A 22,612-nucleotide genomic window follows, 5' to 3' on the forward strand; every position below is an offset into this window, starting at 1 on the left:
ACAAGGACAGTTAGGCATCCAATTTGCATGGAAAGTTGATGTCCCTTGTACCTTTGAAAATCTTCCCCAGATGTTATATGGTTTTAAGAAAAGTTGCTTAAGATGCTCATTCTCTCTCTCCCTCCCCCCAGTGTACAGTAACCCACCTTTCTCTTCTGACCAGCTCCCTGACAGCTTCGTCCTGGTCACCACACTCTCCCGTGCTGCTGGCTCCATGGCAGTTACTCTTTTTTCAAAGTTTGCGGCAAATTTATATTTGCATTCAACCTCTTAGCATAGAATCTTTCTTAAAATACTGAATTTTCATAATCTTTGCTTTGTATGTGTGAAATCCAGAGTATGAGTTTAGAAATACTTTGGCCCGAGTTAACTTAATCTTGTACGATATTGTGATAGTGATAACTTAGTGTTGATAGCAAGTACTTTTTGAGCAGACCCATAAAGGACTTTTAGATAGCTGCTCATTTTCCCAAAGGGCTTTTCCCATAGGACTTTTCCCACAGTCTGTTCTGTCACCTCTTGGTTAACATGTGTATGAGGTCATTAATTGAATTAATGAGGTTGGCTGGTCATTGGAGACACAGGTATGCAGATGATACTTAGCTCTTACTCTTCCTTTTTGTCTGGATCGTTCCTTGCTCTGCCGCAGACTTCCTACATGACCTTGGGCAAGTCACTTATGCCTGGTTTACGCTAGAAAATTAGGTTGGTTTAATTAAATTGGTCAGAAGTCTGAATAACCACACCCTGAGCGCTGTAGTTAAGACAACCTAAGTTCCCATGTGGACAGCACTAGGTTGATGGAAGAATTCTTCCATCAACCTAGCTACCACCTCTTGGGGAGATGGATTACCTACACTGATAAGAGAATCCTGTCCGTTAACGCAGATAATATCTACACTGAAGCACTTCAGTGTAGGCAAGCCCTTAATCTCTCTTTGACTTGGTTTCCCATCTGTAAAATGGGGATAATAGCACTTTCCTATCTTATAGGGTGTTGTGAGGATAAATACATTAAAGATTGTGAGGCACTCAAATTACCACAGTAATGTGAGCCACAGATGGGCTCATATAAGTACCTGGATAAAACAGGACAGCATAGACTAGAATGTGGACTTCTATAACTAAAAAAAGAGAAACTTTCATTTATGCAGGATAAAGTTTTGCCATTATCCATTTCTGAATTGATTTGTGTCCCTTTGCGATAGACTTCCATAAGCATGTATCCTAATGTATTTTTACACCATAAAGTAAAGCAAATTGCTGGATTTCAATAGAAAGTTAGAAAGTTGATATTTCCTTTAACTGTTTTATTTGTGACTTACCAAATTCTCTGTGCTTTCTGTCAATCCCAAATCTAATATTCTTTAGAAAAGAACTGGATTGGTACTTAGTTTGTTACAGTGGCTTTTTTGCAAACATGGTTTGCATTAGTCAGGATGTAATAAATATCGGCTATTCTTCCAATATAAAACAATCTCTGGCAGTTCTAAGGAGCATTAGAATTGGAAGCCTTGACTTTCATGGATCAGCTTCCATTTGAATTAACACTGATCCATTCTCTCTGCCGCATTAAGACTAAATTATCTTTAATTAGTTTCTAAGATATATTAGATATACACATTGAAATGCTGAGACTGCCAATCAGATCGCAAGATGGCTAAAGTTTAGTTACTGATGATTTTTTAAAATAAAAACCAATCTCAGAGCACCATATAAACAGAAAAATTTGACTGTGTTGAGGTTTGTTGTAATTTGGACTTGTGATTTGCACATTGCAGCGCACCTACAAGCAGGTTCCTCTGTACCGGGGTAAAAGAAACTGTAGGAATAATCTGCATTGTTGCTGGACAGAGCAAGTCTATCTGTGGAACTGGGATTCAGGGGTTAAACTGCAATGCCCATAATCAGTGCATGTTTTTCTATGCTCTCCTGTATTCTTTGTTTCAGTCACATGTGCCATTTCATACAGGGGTTCTCTGACTCCAGCAAGAACAGAGGGAAACTTTGGGAGGGAGAAGACCCCTAAAAGAAAGGGGAACTGGCCCTGGGGTTTGTTGGGAACCAGGCTTCATCTCCATTTCCCAATCGTGTAGGACCTGGGTGCACTCCCTCTGAAGTGACTGTAATCCTCCATCATGAGGAGGGTTCTTTCACCACTGATACAAAGAGGCCATTCAGAGTTGAAATCTGGGGGAGCTCTGTCCTGCTCACTGCTGGCCTTCTCCAGCAGTGTACATATAGAACTAGCTAGGGCGGGGTGGGCAAACTATGGCCTGGGGGCCGCATCTGGCCCTTCAGATGTTTTAATCTGGCCCTCGAGTTCCCACTGGGGAGCAGGGTCCGGGGCTTGCCCCACTTCGCATGGCTCCCGGAAGTAGCAAAATGTCCCCCCTCCGGCTCCTACGTGTAGGGGGAGCCAAGGGGCTTCGCACTCTGCCTTCACCCCAAGCACCTGCAGACAGGGCAGCGTGCAGAGCCGCCTGGCTGCGCCTCCATGTAGGAGCCGGAGGGAGGACATGCTGCTCTTCTGGGAGCTGCTTGAGTAAGCGCTGCCCAGAGCCTGCACCCCGAACCCCTCTCACGCCCCAACCCTCTGCCCCAGCCCTGATCCCTCTCCTACTCTCTGAACCCCTTGGTCCCAGCCCAGAGCACCCTTCTGCATCCCCAACTCCTCATCCCCAGCCCCACCCCAGGGCTCGCACCCCAGCTGGAGCCCTCACCCCACCTGCACCCCAGCCCGGAGCCCCCTCCCGCACTCTGAACTCCTCATTTCTGGCCCCACCCCAGAGCCTGCACCCCCAGCTGGAGCCCGCACCCCAACCCCCAATTTCGTGAGCATTCATGGTCCGCCATACAATTTCCATTCTCAGATGTGGCCCTTGGGCCAAAAAGTTTGCCCACTAGGGCATCTAGTCACCCTGCTCCTGGCTTTGCTGATGCTGCTATGCACTGTAACGATGATATTGTTCAGCTTTGGCAGTTTCCTAATAGCCCTTTGATCCTCATTCTGGCTTCCTCTCACCTGTGTAGAGGAAGCATGATATTGCTTTCGCTCCCCACTGCACAGTTGAGAGGTGAAAGGTGCCAAAGAGCTTTGGAGAGTTGAGCTAGTGTCGTGCAGACTCATTTTTAATCAGTCAGTGTAGGACATGTTTGGAAAGAGGACAGAAGGAGATAGTTATGTTGGAGGTAAGAAAAAAGGGGAAGAGAAGATGGATGGAGATTTAGGCAGCAGGGGAGAGTGGGATCTAGCTAATGTATACAAATCTAGGTTAGACTGAAAAGGCAAAGGGCAAGGAGTCAGAGGCATGGGAGCTTGGGGAGGAGGACAGAAGAACAAACCAAGAACAGCAGCGGACAGGGCAGAGAGAGAGAGGAGAAAGGGAATTGGGATTTGCAGGGCATGGGACAGATAACTTCAGTTCAGAGAATGGGGATTGGAGCCAAAAGTAAGGGGATAGGGAGGGCTGCCTCCCACTCTCTGTTCATTTACTGACCCATGTCCCATTTTTTTTATTCCAAAATACTGGGAGAGGGTGGTTGGTTTGGAAGGAGGAATGAACAACTAAGATACCTTCAGCTATTAAAAATATTTTTACTTGCATCCTGACTGTAACAGGTGTCCTGATCCTTTCTGCTTAAAAAATAAGGGCACTCTTGTGAATAATTCTCTTCCACGTAGAAGACCATTGGAAGCAAGTGATATTTCTGAATTGCATAGCATAACAGGAATGGTGGAAATAGAAGACCACAAAATCTTGGAAACCCAGGATATTAGCATTTCTGGATTAGCAGGATAATAATTGCTTGTCTGTTGCATAATGCTTATTTTCATAGTTCTTTAAAAACGATAACTGATTTGTCACAAAATCACTCAATGATAAACATAAGTCTGTCAAATTTACAGATGAGGAAACTGAGGCAGATAGGTTGAGACAGTTGCCATAGATGATAGAGGCAGAGCCTAAATTAGAATTTGAAAATCTGCTCTCAACTAAAATAAAAACTTCTGCCTAATGAATCTTCTACTCCAGCACCTGATAGTCTGAAACTGGGTTTCTCCCACTGCATTGCTACTTTGGAGCAAAGCTGCTTGAAGGATTATGGAGGGGTGAGGTCTTCCCTGAGGTAGTCATGTCCCTGCCTGTTGACAGGTTTTAGAGGTAGGACAAAGATAGGAAATTCTTTTATGCTTTATCCCATCTAGCTTTTTTGTGATGGTTTAGCTCAGGGGTCTCAAACTCAGTTTACCTTAGGGCCAGTACCAGTCCTCCAGTCGTCCCAGCAGGCCAATAATGTCACTCATGCCACCCAGAACCCACCCCCAAAAACTCCGCCCCCCCCCCCACCTGCCTAAGGTTCTGGGAGGGAATTTGGGCTCGGTGGTCTGGGGTAGGGGATTGGGGTGCAGGCTCTGGGATGGAGTTTGAGTGCTGGGTTCAGGCTCTGGACTGGGGCAGGGGCTGGGGGAGGCGGTGGGGTTTCAGTCTCTGGGAGGGAGTTTGGGGGCTGGGAGTGTGGGGAGGGTGCAGGCTCTGGGAGAGAGTTTGGGGCCAGGAGGGGGTATGTGGGAAGGGGATGCAGGCTCTGGAAGCAGGTCAGGAGGTGCAAAGCTTACCTGGGGCTCTAAGGCGGGGCAGGCCGGGGGGCCTCCGCGTGCTGCTGCCCCCAGGCACCGCCCCCACAGCTTCCCATTGGCTGCAGGGGAGCTCGGGGCAGGGGCAGCACGCAGAGGCACAGCGCCGCCCCGGGGCCCCAGGGAGGGGCCGGCAGACACGTGAAGTGAACAGGCAGGTGCCACTCAGCTCCTCTGTGCTACCAGGGTCCTGGGCCATTTTAAATCACCCGGGGGGAGGGGAGTGCCCAGGGGCAGCAGGTGGGGCCAAGGGAGAGACCCAGCCCCAAAACTGCTGGAGCCCTGCAGGCCACTTTGGGGAGGTTTGCGGGCTGCAGATGGTCCGTGGGCCGCGAGTTTGAGACTCCTGGTTTAGTTCATCCTCCAGTAAATAGATTTACAGCAGTTTAACTTGGAGGAGGAGAGAGTTTGGATCACATGGCTAGGCTCTCCTCTGAGAGTGCACTGATAGATATGTACGAGAGCATTCCTTGTGGCTATGACAATGCACCTGTCTAAAAATAGTGATGAGTTAGTATGGCTCCAAAGCTTCTTCCATCCTGACAATTTGTAGTCTGATGGCCTTGATCATCAATGTGGGTACAGAATTGGCAAATTCTTCTTCCTTTAAAGATTTGCCCTTTCCTATCAATATAACGTCTGCCTTGTCAGAATTAAGGGTGATTACTAGTGATGTCATTGGCAATAATTGTTCAACTGATCCTGAAGAAACATACCATTGCATTTGCTAAGGTTCCTGATAATTTGCATTCTTTGAAGGAGGAATTGACTATCTTAACCATGAGAACTGTGTCTCCTCACCAAATTTCACTCTCATGAAAGAGGGGGGTCCATTTCATAGGAGGTCAGGGGTCAGATACACCTTATTTCTGGTTGAAGCCAAAGATTTTTTTTAAGAAGTTTTTTACTTATAAATATCTTGTTACATTTTTTATTTTACTGTTGCCATAAAATGTGTGTGTTGTAGGACAGTGTAAGTAGTAATATAACTAAAATGAAAGGAATATATTTGTATAGTTAATTGAATATATTTTATTAGATTTTCCTTTGTGCATACTTTAAAAATACTGTAATCTAGTTCTAAAATTTAGAAATATATTGATGCTATTATATTAAACTCTTTAATAAGTTATGGTTCACTGTGGCTACTATGAAAAGGATTAATTCAAGTGTATGAAAAGAATCTTTTTCAGAGTGAGTGATAGTTTAATATGCTGTGGAGACAGCCTGGACAAGACATCATTCAGTTTCAGGTGCTTATAGACTTATTGACACATTATGATTACTGTAAATGAGCACTTTCCAGCTCTCCCCACACTAAAGCATTCTGAGCAGCTATTTCATATCCTCTTCAGAAGAGGAAAAATAAGTTGAATAATATAAAGTTCTGAGAATGGTTGACATTGGCAGCGTTCCAGTGATGGAAAATGCAGTGGTGTCATAGCTGTTGTAGGACACAGGAGTTGGAGCTCTATTAAACCTCAACACATTTTAAATACTCTATTTTGCAGGGCATCCATCATGTTTGAAATTTTGTCCTGAGTTAACAACAAACGTAAAGGCCTTAAGATGGCAGTGTATCGAATGCAAGACATGCAGTGCATGTAGAATCCAAGGCAAAAATGCAGTAAGTTAATATTTTAATAGCACAGTGTCTTTTGAGTTCGTGTTTGCATATTCACTCATATTCTGTGGGCTAGTCCCTTCAACTTTACAATTTCAGGCTACTTTAAAAAGAGTAAAAATATAAGCCTCTATATAATGTAATAAGCTCTATAATCACTGTTTTCAGTTTCTTTTTTTCTTTTACTGTCAGGTTTAAAAATACAAAAAGTATTGATGCAGAATCTCTAGTAACTTTGTATTAAGCCTTTTTTTCAATTTCAGGATAACATGCTCTTCTGCGATTCTTGTGATAGAGGGTTCCACATGGAATGCTGTGACCCACCACTTTCCCGAATGCCTAAAGGTGATATTCTTGTATTAATTAGACCGGAAGTTCAAGTGCCAAGTTAGACTTTCAGCATTTATAGATTGCTTAGTGGTGTGGTCCTGAACATGAAAAGCAAAGCCTCTTGAGCTTGACTGCTCCTAAGATTCCTTCCTGCAAAGTGAAAGACATTGCTATTGATTAATTTTATAATATGAGTTGAGTCACTGAACTAATTATTCGGAGTGAAGCTGTTGGGGAAGGCCATAGCTGACAGCATATGGGATATACACACTAGGACATATCAGGGCACATGGAGAGAGCCTCCTTTGTGTCTTCCAGAGGATATCATTGTAAAAAGCCATTTGACAGTCATGTGGTCAGAGTTCCTCTCTTCTCTCAAAGGATCTCTTTCTCCATCTAGGATTATATGTACCATATGTCATATCTCATTTTGTTGTATCACTGCTGATCACTGGTTTTTCTTATATTTCATTATAAAAATTGCTCCAGATACAAAATTTTTGTAGCACCCTTTTTCTTAAATAATCAATATTTTTGTATTCATTTGCCCATCTTTAACATTGGCCAAGTAAGGTTAGGTTGTTGTTAGCATAGCTGAGTCACCAAATCTTTTAAATTACAGCTAGATATGATCTGGCCTTTTTTTTTCAAGAGCCATTGATGTAGATGGGTTTGTAGAGCCTCCTTATATTTTCTAAAATGTATAAGCTGGTTAACATTTTGGAGGGGAGTTTGGAGAATGCTGAAAATAGATGTGAACATGGCAAAATTATATATTTATCAGTGTTATAAAGTTTGGCCCCACCTACACTGGGAACAAAAGCATCCACTACTATACAACCTTCTTTAAACATAATTACTGTTGACAAGGTTCTAAAACAATTTGCCTTACCAAACAATGATAAAAGAAACCATGCTGCTGCCACTGTCAGTGACATGGTTTAGCCTCCTCCAGAAAATTTTTGGGACAGTGGTTAGGAAAATCCTGCTACTGTTAATTGTTTCTAAGCTGAATCCCCTACCTAGGCTTGACCAGTTGTCAACAACTAAGTTTTTCTCCATCTACTAGTGCTTGCATCATCTGGCAAAACCATGTTACCTGAAATGGCTTTCAAGAACTATTTCAGGATCTTGGAATAGAACTGTACGGAAAAGGTCTAAAGGGCCCATAGGAAATGAGGAGTGGGGAATTTTCAGCACTGCAGCCAGTATAAAGTATACGGAGCATATCTAGAACCTGGAAGCTCCAACTGAACACACATGTTCTGAAAAGAGCAAAATACTTTAAGAGAAGGAAGTGGGACTGGTGGGAATCAGTGGCCATTCTTCAACAAAAAAATTTCAAAAACAGACTTCAACAAGAAATTGTAGAACTGGAATTAATTTGAAAACTTGATACCATCAAATTAGGCCTGAAAAATTAGGTCTGAATAAAGACTGGGAGTGGCTGGGTCACTACAAAAAGTAATTTTTCTTCTGTTGATACTCATACCTTCTTGTCAACTGTTGGGAATGGGCCACATGCACCCTCATTAGCACTACAAAAAGTAATTTTCCCTCTGATATTCACCCCTTCGTATCAACTGTTGGGAATAGGGTACATCCACCCTGTTTGAATTGGCCTAGTTAGCACTGACCCCCCACTTGGTAAGACAACTCCCATCTTTTCATGTTCTGTAATACGTATACCTACCTACTGCATTTTTCACTCCATACATCTGATGAAGTGGGTTTTAGCCCATGAAAGCATATGCTCAAATAAATTTGTTAGTCTCTAAGGTGCCACAAGGACTCCTCGTTGAGTCAGCAGGACATTAAATTTTGTCCATGCTGACAGCAGAACCCTACTAGTTAAAACAATGTTTGTAAAACATTGTCGTCTTGTGTGATTTTCACAGATAGATACAATTGTAGCTATCACAGTTTCAGTTACCATTGTGAACAACCCCCCACTCTGCCCCCGCGACAATCATGCAGTATCTTAAGCCTGTTGCAAATTTCTGTGGCTTTCAAATACACTTTTAAGTTGGTTTAATAATGTGGAGCATAGACATACAGCCATATTACAGCTATTTTGATCACAGCTTTTTGAAAATGGTTTCAAGAGCAATAGCCAGCCTGAGTGTTGATTTAGCAGGCTGATCTATCTACACTGTAAAATATAATGAGTTGGGGGATCTTGTTAAAACATAGCAGTCCCCCTGACAGGGTTAAAATACTGTTCATCTTACATCATGGATGGAACTAAAACATGTTTTAACCGTGCTGAGCCCTTGAACCTTAGCAGGGCTTCAGTACGATACAGAGCATGATTTTGTCCTTTCTACACGGTAAGACCAAAAAATTGTGCAGACACACTACCATGCTGTAACCCATTTCATCCAACGTAGGTTTTACAATGTAGATGGGATTTCAAGGAGGCAGAGTGTAGTGGAGCTTTCTCTCTAGATCAGGACAACTCACCACACATTGGTATGCTTGGTGCCCAGGAAACTCTTAGTGTCCCCCAAAGCAGATTGTAACATAAGCTTGATAAGTGTTGAATTAAGGTATCTTGTTGTGTGAAAGCCATACCAAGATTCTACTATGTTAGCACAACAGAGCTTTTGTTATGCTCTCAGCAGAGGGGTTTGTATGGTGAGAAGCCTAGTGATTGTGTTCTCTAGTGTTCTTCCTCAGCCTCCTATTGACTGGTCCAGGAAACCTAAACGAGGGTAATTAACAATATGAAACTGAGAGAACATAGACGCTGAAGATACAGTAAAACTCTTCACATATATCATTTTGTTTTCAATTGAAAGCTTGGTCTGGTACTTCCTGGATGGGGAGAGGTCTGTCTGGCAGTAGAAAGAGGAGACATGTTAGAATCCTTTTGCTAGTGCCACTCCCCCGTGATCCTTGTTGCTATAGGAAGGGCAAAGCTGTCCTTCTGAACTATAGAGAGAGTTTTTCTTCCCTTCCCCCAACCATCCTTTTTGCTGAAGTAGAATTTGTTAGAATAATGCACCTGAGATGTAGCTTTCTATACCTTGGGTACAAACTGGACACACACTACATGCATGTACAGTTAAAACAATTGTTTTTTCTTAATCAATGCAGGGATGTGGATTTGCCAGGTCTGCAGACCAAAGAAGAAGGGAAGAAAGCTACTTCACGAGAAAGCTGCGCAAATAAGACGACGATATGCAAAACCTATTGGACGACCTAAAAATAAACTAAAGCAACGAATGTTGTAGGTTCCCTTTTTCCAGTTGATTATAGTGTTCTTGAAAATGTAATACAATGAGATTTTAGGTGACAGTTTATTTAAAATTACACTACCGCTTTTGCTGAGTGCTACAGCCTGAAAAAAAATCACATGATGAGCAGCACCAATTATGCATCATGTTCAATGTAATGGAAAATAATTAAGTACAGTAGATATTTCTGAGTCTTCTGATGGCAGCAAAAAGTTATCCTAAAAGTTTGCATCACTTTAAAAAGAATCACTATTGGATCTAGGGAAGGAATTAAACTTAAATTCATATGTGAACAGTGTTATTTCCCAAATCCAAATGGTACCAACAGTCCTCAATAATAAATAGCCATATGATTGATTACTTTAAAAAAAACAACTATCATACCTGGGTTATCAGCACAATCCATATCAAATGGATGATATACACCGATAAAGTGAAAAATGTAATTCACCTCACCCCAAGAGATGTCTTGCAAGGTTTCCTCCAATTGATTTGTTGCCTATTCAACACTGTTCTGTGTTGAGTCTTTATTTGCAAGAATATGCTATTTCAGAAATGCTGCTCGCCACCTCCTAAAATTGGTACACATTCCCTCTTAATGTATATAAAATCTCTGCCTACAACACAAGCTCCATAACGAGTCAGTGCTCAGTTCAAGGCCCAGAGGTATCCATGAGACCGAGCTATTGAGTCCAGAGTTATTTTGGAAAAATAACTTTTTTGACCTTTGCTGTTGCTAAGTAATGCCAGTCAGGAGGGGAGCGGGCTGTAGTTCCTCATGCTTCTCTCCATCCCATGGGTATTAATGTCTGAGAGAAGAGGGTACTGTAGACCTTTGGCACCCCACTTCCCAGTGAACATTTATATAACTGAACACAGACTTCTTGGACATCTTAAAGCTGAAGGGAGGGCTGTTGTGGGTGGAGGAGCTAGCTACCTCCTTTGTCCTTCTCACCATCTTTTCATGCTCACACACAAGAGAAAGCAGAGTAAAGAAAGGAACATCGATAGCATGGACTAAAAAGACAACCTAAAAAAAAGGGGGGCAAAATTTAAAGCCATCTCATTGATTCATTTCATCAACTTTTCACTAAGCACATCTGTGGTGATCACTCATACATTTCTTGTTGCAAGAGTGAGGTTCAGTGATGTATGCACACCATTGATTGCCATGTCTTGACACTATAGCATCAGCTTGCAAGGTCTAGAGCACATAAATTACTTTTTGCTTATCTAATAATGACAGTTACTATTTGGGAATCAAGTGCAAATGTTAAAAAGTTGATGGATTTGTAACATCCTTTGTGGGAGCCCAGTGACCGTCCATCCCACATTGTGGTGTTAGAAGGAGAAGATGACTGTGCAAACACTGCTGCATAGTTAGAGTGAACCAATCTCCTGGTTCTCCAGGATTGTTTTGGTTTTTTGGCAATTGTATCAGTAGGTTTTAGGACTGAGTCCTAGTTTCATTATCTTCAGCAAATCTGGGATGATATTCACTCGGTTGACACCTCCATTTCACAATGAAGTTCCTCTGCAATCCCCTTTCTCCACGTCTTTATTGCTGTACTACTGTGGTTCAGGTTGTACCCTGGATATCCCCACTACTATGGCAAAATCAAAGAGAGAGGTGATCATCAGAGAGGCAGGTTGATGAGTTGGTAACACATTGGGCCCAGCAGAGAAGCTGTCATAAACATACAGCTAAGGGTAACATAAAATCCCTCTTTACCCTGTAAAGGATTAAGAAGCTCAGATAACCTGGTTGGGACCTGACCAAAAGGACCAATAAGGGGAGAAGATACTTTCAAATCTGTCGGGAAAGGTTTTTTGTCTGTGTCTCTCGGAGCCAGCCAGGAAACAGGGCAGGGAAAAATACATCTCCCTGAGCTATATCTGAACTAAGCATCTAGTATTGCAGAAATAGTAAGTAATAGGAAAGAAATGCGTTAGGTTATCTTTTGTTTTAGCTTGTGAATTTTCCCTGTGCTAAGAGGTTTATCCCTGTTTTTGTAACTTTAAGTTTTGCCTAGAGGGGAATCCTCTGTGTTTTTGAGTCTTTTGTTATTCTGTAAAGTACTTACCATCCTGATTTTACAGAGGTGATTCTTTCACCTTTTCTTCAATTAAAGTTCTGTTTCTTTTAAGAACCTGACTGATTTCTCTATTATCCTAAGACCCAGGGGTTTGGGTCAGTGATCACTTTGTAACCAATTGGTTAGGATATTATTCTCAAGCCTCTCCAGGAAAGGGGGTGTAAGGGCTTGGGGAATATTTTGGGGGAATAGGAACTCCAAGTGGTCCTGTCCCTCATTCTTTGTTAAATCACTTGGTGGTGGCAGCGTACCGTCCAAGGGCAAAGAGTTTGTGCCTTAGGGAAGTTTTAACCTAAGCTGGTAGAAATAAGCTTAGGGGGTCTTTCATGCAGGTGCCCACATCTGTACCCTAGAGTTCAGAGTGGGGAGGGAACCCTGACAGAAGCTGAGTCAAACTTTTGCATTAATGTTGAATGTGAGGAATGGGTTATTTGAATCTGCAAAGCAAGATGAGAAGGATAGTAGCATGTCACCGTCCAACACATGTTCCTACCTTTGCCCCTGCATGTGCACCTCAACACTTTCCTCCAGTGCTATTCATTTGTACTTGAATGGCTCTCATCACTGTACTGTAGGAGAGCTTCACAATCATTAATGAACTCTACTACTTGCCCCAGTCCTATGGCCCCTATCAAATTTTTCTCTACACACCTAAAACCATCCTAAGATTTCTTCACTCCACATTGTGAAAAATTTACTATTCACTGCCTAAAAACTTGGTTAATGCAGAGTTAAGGTTGACTGGCAGCATCTTATACTTCTCTAGAATGTCAGAGGCACCTATACTTAAACCTCTGAACGACTAACAAAGAGTTACAGTAAAACAAACTTAAACCTTTGACAACTGTGATATGTATTGTTAGAGGAAGTCTGCCACAAAACCTTAACCCTGCCCCCTTACATCACTGTGAGAAAGCATAAGACTGTACCCTTCCTGAGCAGCTGGAGGACAGCGTGAAAAGTGCACAAGAGTAATGTGATGGAAACTATTAGGTCGAGTGTAGGTCAGGCTTAGTAAACACAAATTAGTTAAGCATGACCTACATTCAACCACTTCACTTGCTCTTGACAAACCACCAAAGAGTTGCCAGATTCTAACACCTATTCATCCTTGTCCTAGGCAGTGCCTGTGACACATCACCTTTACCTAGCACTGACTGAGACTGGCAGTGCACTGTGGTGTGTGCCACCAAGCTGCTAGACCTCCCTAGAGCGGTAGAGCAGGACAGAGAGGGTGCATGGCACTTGGTGAAAGCCAGTGCAGATAATGTGGAGTTCTAATGGGCACTGAGAATATGCAAGACAGTGTTAGAAATGGATGAAGCGTTCTTATATTCACCTGTCTTACTGCCATGCACAGTGGAATGTCAGTATTTGGAGGTGACAGTAGCAGCTGTTACAGCAGTCTTAAGAGCTGAAGAAGAGCTCTGTGTAGCTCAAAAGCTTGTCCCTCTCACCAGCAGAAGTTGGTCCAATAAAAGATATTACCTTACCCATCTTGTCTCTCTAATACCCGGGATTGACATGGACACAACAGCATTGCAAACTAAAACTCTCTATGGACATTTTAACAACTTTTGTCGGCTCAGACCTCCTGTGTATCACAGAGAGAGAGAGAGAATGAGTCCTGATTCCTCTAGCATCAGCTGCACTTCTTCTCAAATGGCTGTGAGAGGTGTGGTGACTTGCTGCAACTAACCTCTGGATCAATATGCTATGAGCCTAGCCCAGTGTCAGTAAGAAAGTGTGAAGAGCAGTAACGATGTAGCATTGAGTTGGACAAAATTGAGCGCAGATTTTATTAGAGGTATGTCAGGTTTTGATTTGTTCCAGTGCCTATTGCCAATTGCAGGAGGGCAGCGGTCAGGGAGTCATCACCTTAGACTTAAGTATAGGTGTATTTGATGTTCTGGAAGGGTCTGAGGCACTACTGGCAACCTTAACTCTGCATTAACCAAGTTTTTGGGCAGTGAATTTCCCTTTGTTTTCGAAGAAGTGTTGGTAATGAAGGGGGCATTAAGGGGCACCTGTGTGGAGGTAAGTGAGGGATTTTCCAGCTTGCCCTCGCTCTGGCTTCTCCATGTCCCTGATAAGGTTGGAGGAGCCCTGGGGAGAAATGAAGGTATTAACCAGGGGACTGCGAGAAGCACACCAGCAAGGGAGTAGGGAGGGGAAACCCTAGACTCTCTACTTCACTTTGGGGATAAGTACAAGGGTAGGAGTAAAAAAAAAAAAAAGTAAAAAAAAAAAGTAAGAGCTGTCTCAGCCTCTCACTGTAGTAGTGCTGTTGCCACATTATCCTCCTCACTAACTAGTCCCTAGAGAGAACTTTGGGCCAAGTTTGGGATGCTGAAATCCGATCACCCAAGTAGGGTGCATGTTGTGGCGTGGCGGGGGACGGCACCTAAGGGCCTTGATTTCACTTCCACTAAAACAAAGTGGAAACATTGAGAATGACATGTGGTACCACTGTTACCTTTAACTATTTGGGTCATTGCACTACAACCATATAATAAATACTACATTTAAAAACGGGCAAGTCCTCTGAAAGAGCTTGCATGATGGTTTTGACTATAAAAATCTCATTCCCCACTTGTGTCTGAGGATTCTTTGGTAATCCTGGTGACTGATTTGTAGGATTTATGCAAGAATACATTATTTCCCCGTTTTCTCAATTGTATCTATGTATTTCTGTCATTAAAACTCAAGAGTGTATGGTTTCCCACTGAACAATATTCCTTAAAAATGGGATTATATCTTAATTTACAAGGATGGGTAATAAGACTAGAGAAGAATAATTCCCTAGATGAAATCTACTGCAGAAATAATCCCACTTTAAAAGCAGTATGAGGGTATGGGAGGTAGTGAATCTAGCCATCTTTCATATGGTGCTGGACCTTAATGCATATAAAGTTGCTGAAGCTGCTTAGCCCTTTTGATATAGTGTATGGAATCTTATCCCGTACTAGTGGAATAGCACTGCTTAAAAGGACCTCTGTATGGAACCCTGAACAGACAAGTTACTGCAGGAGATTAAATAACACCAGGTGCTTGTTAACTTCTGGGCACAGATGGTTATTGGCACATCTGGTACTGACAATATGTGTTGTAAATAGAAATATGAACTTCTGGCATCAACAGATTCAGAAGACTTTAGAGAAAAAGATAGTATTTTTAAACAAGATTGGGAATTTTAAGAGCTCTTCAGCTACCCAAATTCAATGATGTGTGAGAGAGAAGCAGCGGCCAGTTTTAAGGCTGGTGGGCTCTTGGAGTTCAGGTACCAGATGGTAGCCCCAGGCTGTTCCATCTCTAACTAAAAGTAATCTGTTGGAATTAATTGTTTCAGCTTCACAATTAAGAAGAGAAAAATCTGTGGAAGGAAACCTTCCTCTGCAAAATACACAAATGTTTTAAATAAATGTAAGGATGCATTTGTGGGAGAGGAGAAGGAGTGGAATAATTTGATGTAATTATGCAGCTTTGTTTGGGTTTGCAGTATAACACTTCCTGATTACATGTATTTCTTTACTATGAATAAGCTCAGCTGTTCAGTTTGTATTTACTTCAACAAAATACCATTCTTCAGTATTCCCTTCAGTGTTCTGTCGTCTCATTCAGTCATTAGCCATCAGCTAAATCAGCATTTTTTAATGTAAGCTTTGGTCTGGAGCATGTCCTCTGATCATTCTTAGTAAACTTTACCACTTCTCCTCAAGCTCTTCCACATCATGCCTAACCCAGTTATGACTTTTCTTTGATCATTATTTTATTTATGCTTTTGCTGTTTCCCTCTATCTATTTTTTGCTTTAACTGCACTTTTATTTTTTGAAATAGAGTGGTCGCTTTGTTAGCTGTATGAGTAGTGCCGTGCATAAACTACCTCATTCCGCCTGTAGAGCTTCATTTTTTTTAAAGGGATATTTTTATGGTCTTTTATAAAAAAAAAAATACTAATTTCATCAGTGTAATCTAATAAAATCATACAAAAATACCAGTTTACTGAAGATTGGCTGTATTATTTCCCCATACTGATGGAACACCTCTGCTGTCTTTTAGTGAACATTCTGCTGAAATCAATACAATGTTTTGATATGCTATGTATACTTTGTAGCACAGGACATGTGCATCTCCTGGATGTATGTTACAGATTTCACAGCAATGAAGTGTTTGATGTGAACAAAAACAGTATGTTAACAGTTTTTCTCTCTGTCAGAAGAGAATATTTTTCCTTAAAAAATGTGTTGTATATACTGCAGACTTTTCTATCCCACCTCCTTACTACTGGTACATGCTGTGAACTACCCAGTGAAATCTGATAGGTATCAGCGGCTCACTTTCATTCAGTGAATCGTGTCAGTAGTGCATACGTATTTTTAAGGGTCACTGTTACACTCTTGACTTTTAAGTGCAATGGCATATATGTTTTATGTAGAACTGTTTTGTCAGCAGTTTTTGTAGTTTTTTTAATGCTGATTTTATTTTCCAAATTTTTGCATAGGTCTGTAACCAGTGATGAAGGATCCATGAATGCATTCACAGGAAGGGGGTCACCTGGTAGGGGTCAAAAGACTAAAGTCTGTACCACACCTTCATCTGGTCATGCTGCATCTGTGAAGGATTCAAGCAGCAGATTGCCTGTTACAGACCCCACTCGGCCTGGTGCCACCACCAAAATCACCACCACCTCCACCTACATATCTGCCTCTACACTTAAAGTTAACAAGAAAACCAAAGGGCTCATTGATGGCCTTACTAAGTTTTTTACACCATCACCCGATGGTCGCAGATCACGAGGTGAAATAATAGACTTTTCAAAGCACTATCGTCCAAGGAAAAAGGTCTCTCAGAAACAGTCATGCACTTCTCATGTGTTGGCTACAGGTACCACACAAAAGCTAAAACCTCCACCTTCTTCACTTCCACCCCCAACTCCCATCTCTGGTCAGAGCCCCAGTTCACAAAAATCCTGCACTTCCACCTCTTCTAACTCTCCCCAAAGTTCTTCCAGTCAGTCAAGTGCACCCTCCTTTAGCAGCCTTCCTAATAACAGTCAGCTAAAGGGACTCTTTGATGGACTTTCTCATATTTATACCACCCAGGGACAGTCTCGAAAAAAGGGACACCCGAGTTATGCACCACCCAAACGTATGCGTCGTAAACCAGAGTTATCTTCCACATCAAAATCTAATACCCATTTCTATGGAAAGAAAGAGATTAGAAGTAGGTTTATTTCTCATTCCTCCACCTCTGGATGGGGTGTGTCTAGAGGACGTGCTTTTAAAGCAATTGCTCACTTCAAGCGAACAACTTTCCTTAAAAAGCACAGGATTCTAGGCAGATTAAAGTATAAAGTGACCCCTCAGATGGGGACCCCCTCACCAGGGAAGGGGAGCTTGGCAGACGGAAGGATTAAACCTGATCAGGATGATGGTAAGCAAAGGTCAAAGCTCCAACCAAACCTGCGTCCCGTCCAAAACCAAAATTCTTATTTTGTCACATAGGTCTTAGCTATTTCTCTTATTCTTACTTCACTCTCATACAAAAGCAATGAAACTTTGACCTTTTACCTAATGCTGACTAAACCTCCAAAATGTTTTTTCTGACTAATACTATACCACCGTTTTATTATTATTTTTGCATCTGTAGTGGCACTAGGAGCCCCAAATGCCTTCATAACGTTGCTTATGGCTTGTAGTACCGCATGAGTAGCCACTTTCATGCTACTTCCTTGTTCTTTCCCCTGCCCTTTCTCTGGCAGGAGTGCTGTCATTATGATTGTGTGCTGTCAGTGCTTATAATGATGGACATTTCAATTCTTCATTTCCCTCTGCTCCATTGCTTTTTCATGACCAATTCCATACTGCTGCAGTCTCCACAACACTTGATCTGTACTGCTGTAAAATGTCCTTTTTCTGATTTTTTTTTTATTTAAGTAAGAGGAAATATATTTATAGTGTCTGAATGTACATTTAGCATAGCACTGGTTTCCTAATTTTTTAAAAAGGTTTTTTGTTTTAACTAGCACTGAAGGGGACACAAGATTTTTATTTTTATAGAGAAATAGCGTTGGAGACTTAGAATACATTATACATATACTAGTATCAACTTAACAATTTCAGGAGGTTTGTGTTCAGAATTCATTTAGTACAGTTCAACTAGCCTATAAAGGCCTATAAGAGACCGGCAAGAAAATACTGAAAATTGCTCCTGCAGCCGCAATTTTAAAAACTAGAGAGGGAGGAGGGGCATAGTTGCTATAACAGGTATAAAGGAGTCCAAATCTAAACTAGAATGGGAGTTTCTAAGAGCCATCACTGCCTGCAGTGCTATTTAGGAGTACAACTCAGGAACTGTAAGACGTGGTCTTCATGTCTGTGAATAAACCTTCTGCTGGTTTTAAATAACAGATACAGAAATCAAAATAAGCATCAAACAAGAAAATACAGATGTAATTCTGGTGGGGAGCAAGGAAATTGTTACAGAGGAGGATGTGGAAGTTTTTAAGCAGGCTCGGGAACTTTCTCTGGAGGTAAGACTAACTGAAAATCATTTCAGTAATGAACCATGTTGTGGTCAATTCAGTTACCTCTATAAATTAACATTGAATTATTTTTCTGATGTTCATTCAGCCTCATGGTATTTTTGATACACTCCTTTGACCAAGTGTATCATACTTGATGTATGTTTAGTGGAGATGTTCTGTATAAAATAGTATTCCCTTAGATTGGAGTGCTGTCATCCCGGTGGAGTGAATCAGATGTGTGACACTTGTGGATTTTAGGTATCTACCTCCTATTGGCTAGACAAGGAATCAAAGACTAAAATCCTGATCCTTTCCCGCCGTCTATGCAGAAAGCAGGCACTATGAAAAGCCACCAGATAATGTCAGTGTCCTGTCACTCTTCTATAAGAAATGCAAAACTGGATTTTATGATCAGTATAGAACTTCACTGCTTTATGTTGCCCAGCTATTTTAATAGTCTATAAGATTATTATGGTCATTGAAATGTTTGAGCTGGATCTGCCTAAAGTAAGTAACCTTGCCCCCCTCAACCCCCCCAGTCCCCATTTAACCTCCTCTGTGGACCCTGGAGGTCATTGTCCTACCAAGTGGACTTCTGTCATCTCAGCTAAAGTTAACTTATTTTAACACCCTATGGGCACTGGAGGTTGCAAATTGAACCCTCGGTACCCACAGCGTCTGCTTGCAGGAGGGGTAAGTCCACTTCTGGGGTAGAGCAGGTGCTCCCAATGTCACCATCCTTCTTCATTTAGTTCTGGAAAGGACCCCTTAGAATTTGAACCAGGACTCCAGACAAGGTCTGCCAACTGCCTGTGAGATTTACTGAATCAGGAAACCTGTTTAGCTGGGCCCAACCTCCCTCAGCCCTGCCTGTTTTGTGGGCAGCATCACCCAGTGCCAGGCCTTCCAGTGGAATGGAGCTTACAGCCAGCTTTTACTGCTGCACTCCAGTCCTGCCAGGCTTTCTGCAGCCTGGGTTCTAGCCCCATGTTTGGCAATTTCCAGAGACCTCTGACAATCATGTCTGAGAAACTTGAAGGTTTTCTAATCTTAACCAAATGAAAATGAAGATGTGAATTGACCCTCCTCTAATTCCTTATAACTGGAACTTTTTGCTTTTGTTACACCTGACAGAAAATCGGATGTAAAAACAGCAGTGAAACAAATGGCCGGTACCCTTCAGTGATAGAATTCGGGAAGTATGAGATCCAGACCTGGTACTCTTCACCTTATCCGCAGGAATATGCGAGGTAGTAGAGTGGTCAAGATTACTGTTTGTTTTTATGTGATGATGAGGACGGGGGCTTCATCCTGTTCTTTTGTTTCACGGTATTTCAGCTGAGATTAAATTTGACCAACACATTGAGGCAGCACCCAAAACTATTACTTCTACAGCACTTCTTTAGCAGTCTTATTAATTTTGTATGAGTTCCTAGTTGTCCCTTTATTGCAAACATGCTGTAAATCCTGCCTCTCCCCTCCCCGCCCTCCCCACTCCAAGCTGGTATTTCCCTCTTCCACTGAGAATGAGGTGTATATTGTGAACAGAATATACTGGATTTAGACCAATTTCATTTTATTAACTACAGGACTGTCCAGTGGCAACAGCCTACTTCACTTGTTTGTAAACTTTTCCTCAGTTCTGCCACACTGGGGACTGAACAGCCAGGTACAGGGAGCAACAGGGAGGCTGAGGTGATAGCGGGTAGTACATTAGTGTGAACCAACAGTGTGATATGGCATCTAAAATGGGCATTGTGATTCTTGACTTGCAAAAGGCATTACATTATGGAATGGAGAATCGATAATTCCTCTTTATGATGATGGAGGCAGTTCTCCCTAGAATAGGTGCAGTTTTAGGCACCAAATTACCAAAAAGATGCAGATATAGAGGGAAAAAAAACATAAATGATTAAAAGTCTTCAGGGAAGATTTTCCAGGAAAGATTAAAAACTAAATATGTCTATAGGTTGGCAAAATGATGATGGAGATGTGGACATAAGTGTCTACAAATACTTGAAGTAAGTAAACCATTATAACCACCTGTATACGGTCCTAGGACGTGATAGTTGCTTTTAGAGCACCTGTAAATTGGCCTCTGCTCCAAAGATGATATAATATAATTAGTTTATGCAACAGTGTCCTGCTGTTTCTGTAGTTTTAAAATGTGGATAAACCTCGTGCTAGAAAAATTACTGCAGGGAATAGTTTTGTTCTGGCAGTATGAGTGTAGGGGACTGGACTAGATGACCTCTCGAGGCCCTATGATTCTATGAAACTAGGTGATCTAGTTGGTCGTCTTTCTCTAATTTCTGTGATTTGGTGAGGCTGCTAATGACAGTCCAGGCCAGAGGTGGGCAAACTATGGCCCGTGGGCCACATCCGGCCCGTGGGACCCTCCTGCCTGGCCCCTGAGCTCCTGGTCTGGGAGGCTTGCCCCCGGCCCCTCCCCCGCTGTTCCCCCGCAGCCTCAGCGCGCCATGCTTCCAGAGTAGTATATTAAACTGCTCTGCATAGGAATGTGCTACTGGTAGCAGTTACGGAGAGCAATTTACTACACTACACCAGCGCAATGCTCTGGGCGGCTGGGCACCGGTGCTCTGTGCTGCGCAGTAAGGGTGCAGGGAGCGGGGGGGTTAGCTAGAGGGCAGGGGAGTTCGGGGTTGTGGTTGGGGTGGGGGTGGGGATGGGGTCAGGGCGGTCAGAGGGCGGGGAATGGGGGGAGTTGAATGGGGGTAGGGGTCCCAGGGCGGGAGTAGTCAGGAAGGGGGGGGGGGTTGGATGGGGCGGTGCGGGAGCAGTCAGGGCAGGGATTCCAGGGGTGATCAGGGGACAAGGTGGGGGTGGCTGGGGCAGGGGTCCTGGGGGGGCTGTTAGGGAACTGGGGGGTTGGATGGGGCAGGAGTCCCCGGGGGGGCAGATAGGGGGCGAGAAGAAACGGTGGGGAGGGCAGCAGATAGGGGGCGGGGACACAGCCTGGGACAGCCTCCCCTAACCGGCCCTCCATACAATTTCGGAAACCTGAAGTGGCCCTCAGGCGAAAAAGTTTGCCCGCCCCTGGTCCAAGCCATGGATCAGCCAAGATGAGGCATTCTTCACTTCTGACTCAGCTGACTCAACTCTACTATGTAAGAGAGCCTCCCATCTCATTTAGGAGAAAACCACTTACATGAGTCTCTAATGTGCATTACTTTCAAATAACGCATGCATGTTTTAATCTTCCCCCCGTGATGCATATTTGGCACACACAGAAATACAGTTTAATTCAAGTCTGTTTAGATATTTTTAAGATGGGTGGATAGGGAGAACATGTGCTTTTTGGTCACAGAGTTTAGAACTGTAACAGCACTCAAACTCTTCATGATTTTTATATTTCAACAGACTATCAAAGCTTTACCTGTGTGAATTCTGTCTTAAATATATGAAAAGTAAAAACATTTTGCTAAGACACTCAAAGAAATGTGGTTGGTTCCACCCTCCAGCCAATGAAATCTACAGAAGAAATGATCTTTCAGTATTTGAGGTAGGTGTATTAAAATCCAGATTGTTTAAAAAAGAAAAACTTACATGTATCAGTTGATTATGTACCAGTTGAAGGCCAAAAGTAGAAAAAGATAAAAATGTATTAGAGTAGAACCTCAGAGTTACAAACACCAGAGTTACGAACTGATCGGTTAACCAGACACCTCATTTGGAACCAGAAGTACACAATCAGGCAGCAGCAGAGACCCCCCTCCCCCCACCCCTAAAAAAAAGAGAAATACAGTAGAGTGTTAAATGTAAAATACTTAAAAAAAAAAAAAAAGAGGGGGGAAGCAACATTTTTTCTTCTGCATAGTAAAGTTTCAAAGCTGTGTTAAGTCAATGTTCAGCTGCAAACTTTTGAAAGAACAACCATAACTTTGAACTTTTGTTCAAAGTTACAAACATTTCAGAGTTACGAACAACCTCCATTCCCGAAGTGTTTGTAACTCTGAAGTTCTACTGTAAATATTTTCCCACTAATATTCATATTGTACTCAAAAAATTAAGTCTCCTCTTTCACTTTTCCCCACCTTTTATATCCTGTGTACTCATAAGTTATGTAGAATTTAAGAGCTTTGTAGCCTTCTGGTGCAGCAGGCTTTTAGATGTATATTGAAACTATATCTTCCAAC

At 42.4% G+C, this 22,612-nt stretch overlaps 1 protein-coding gene across 7 annotated transcripts in view; it reads left to right on the forward strand.

The window, feature by feature from the left end:
• The window catches only part of KAT6B (lysine acetyltransferase 6B), a 195,254-nt gene that overhangs the window by 117,323 nt on the left and 55,319 nt on the right, over positions 1 to 22,612 (forward strand). For 5 of the 7 annotated variants that reach the window (XM_075130757.1, XM_048857086.2, XM_075130756.1 and 2 more), the window contains exons 4-10: positions 6,151 to 6,266; positions 6,527 to 6,608; positions 9,693 to 9,825; positions 16,431 to 17,362; positions 18,340 to 18,461; positions 19,590 to 19,705; positions 21,837 to 21,978. In XM_075130757.1, the coding sequence (XP_074986858.1) occupies positions 6,151 to 6,266; positions 6,527 to 6,608; positions 9,693 to 9,825; positions 16,431 to 17,362; positions 18,340 to 18,461; positions 19,590 to 19,705; positions 21,837 to 21,978 (1,643 nt within the window). The remainder of the gene's footprint in view (positions 1 to 6,150; positions 6,267 to 6,526; positions 6,609 to 9,692; positions 9,826 to 16,430; positions 17,363 to 18,339; positions 18,462 to 19,589; positions 19,706 to 21,836; positions 21,979 to 22,612) is intronic. The other 2 variants (XM_075130758.1, XM_075130760.1) reach the window with 2 other exon arrangements.

This window comes from Caretta caretta, chromosome 7 (assembly GCF_965140235.1).
Source record: "Caretta caretta isolate rCarCar2 chromosome 7, rCarCar1.hap1, whole genome shotgun sequence".
Lineage (NCBI taxonomy): Eukaryota > Metazoa > Chordata > Testudines > Cheloniidae > Caretta > Caretta caretta.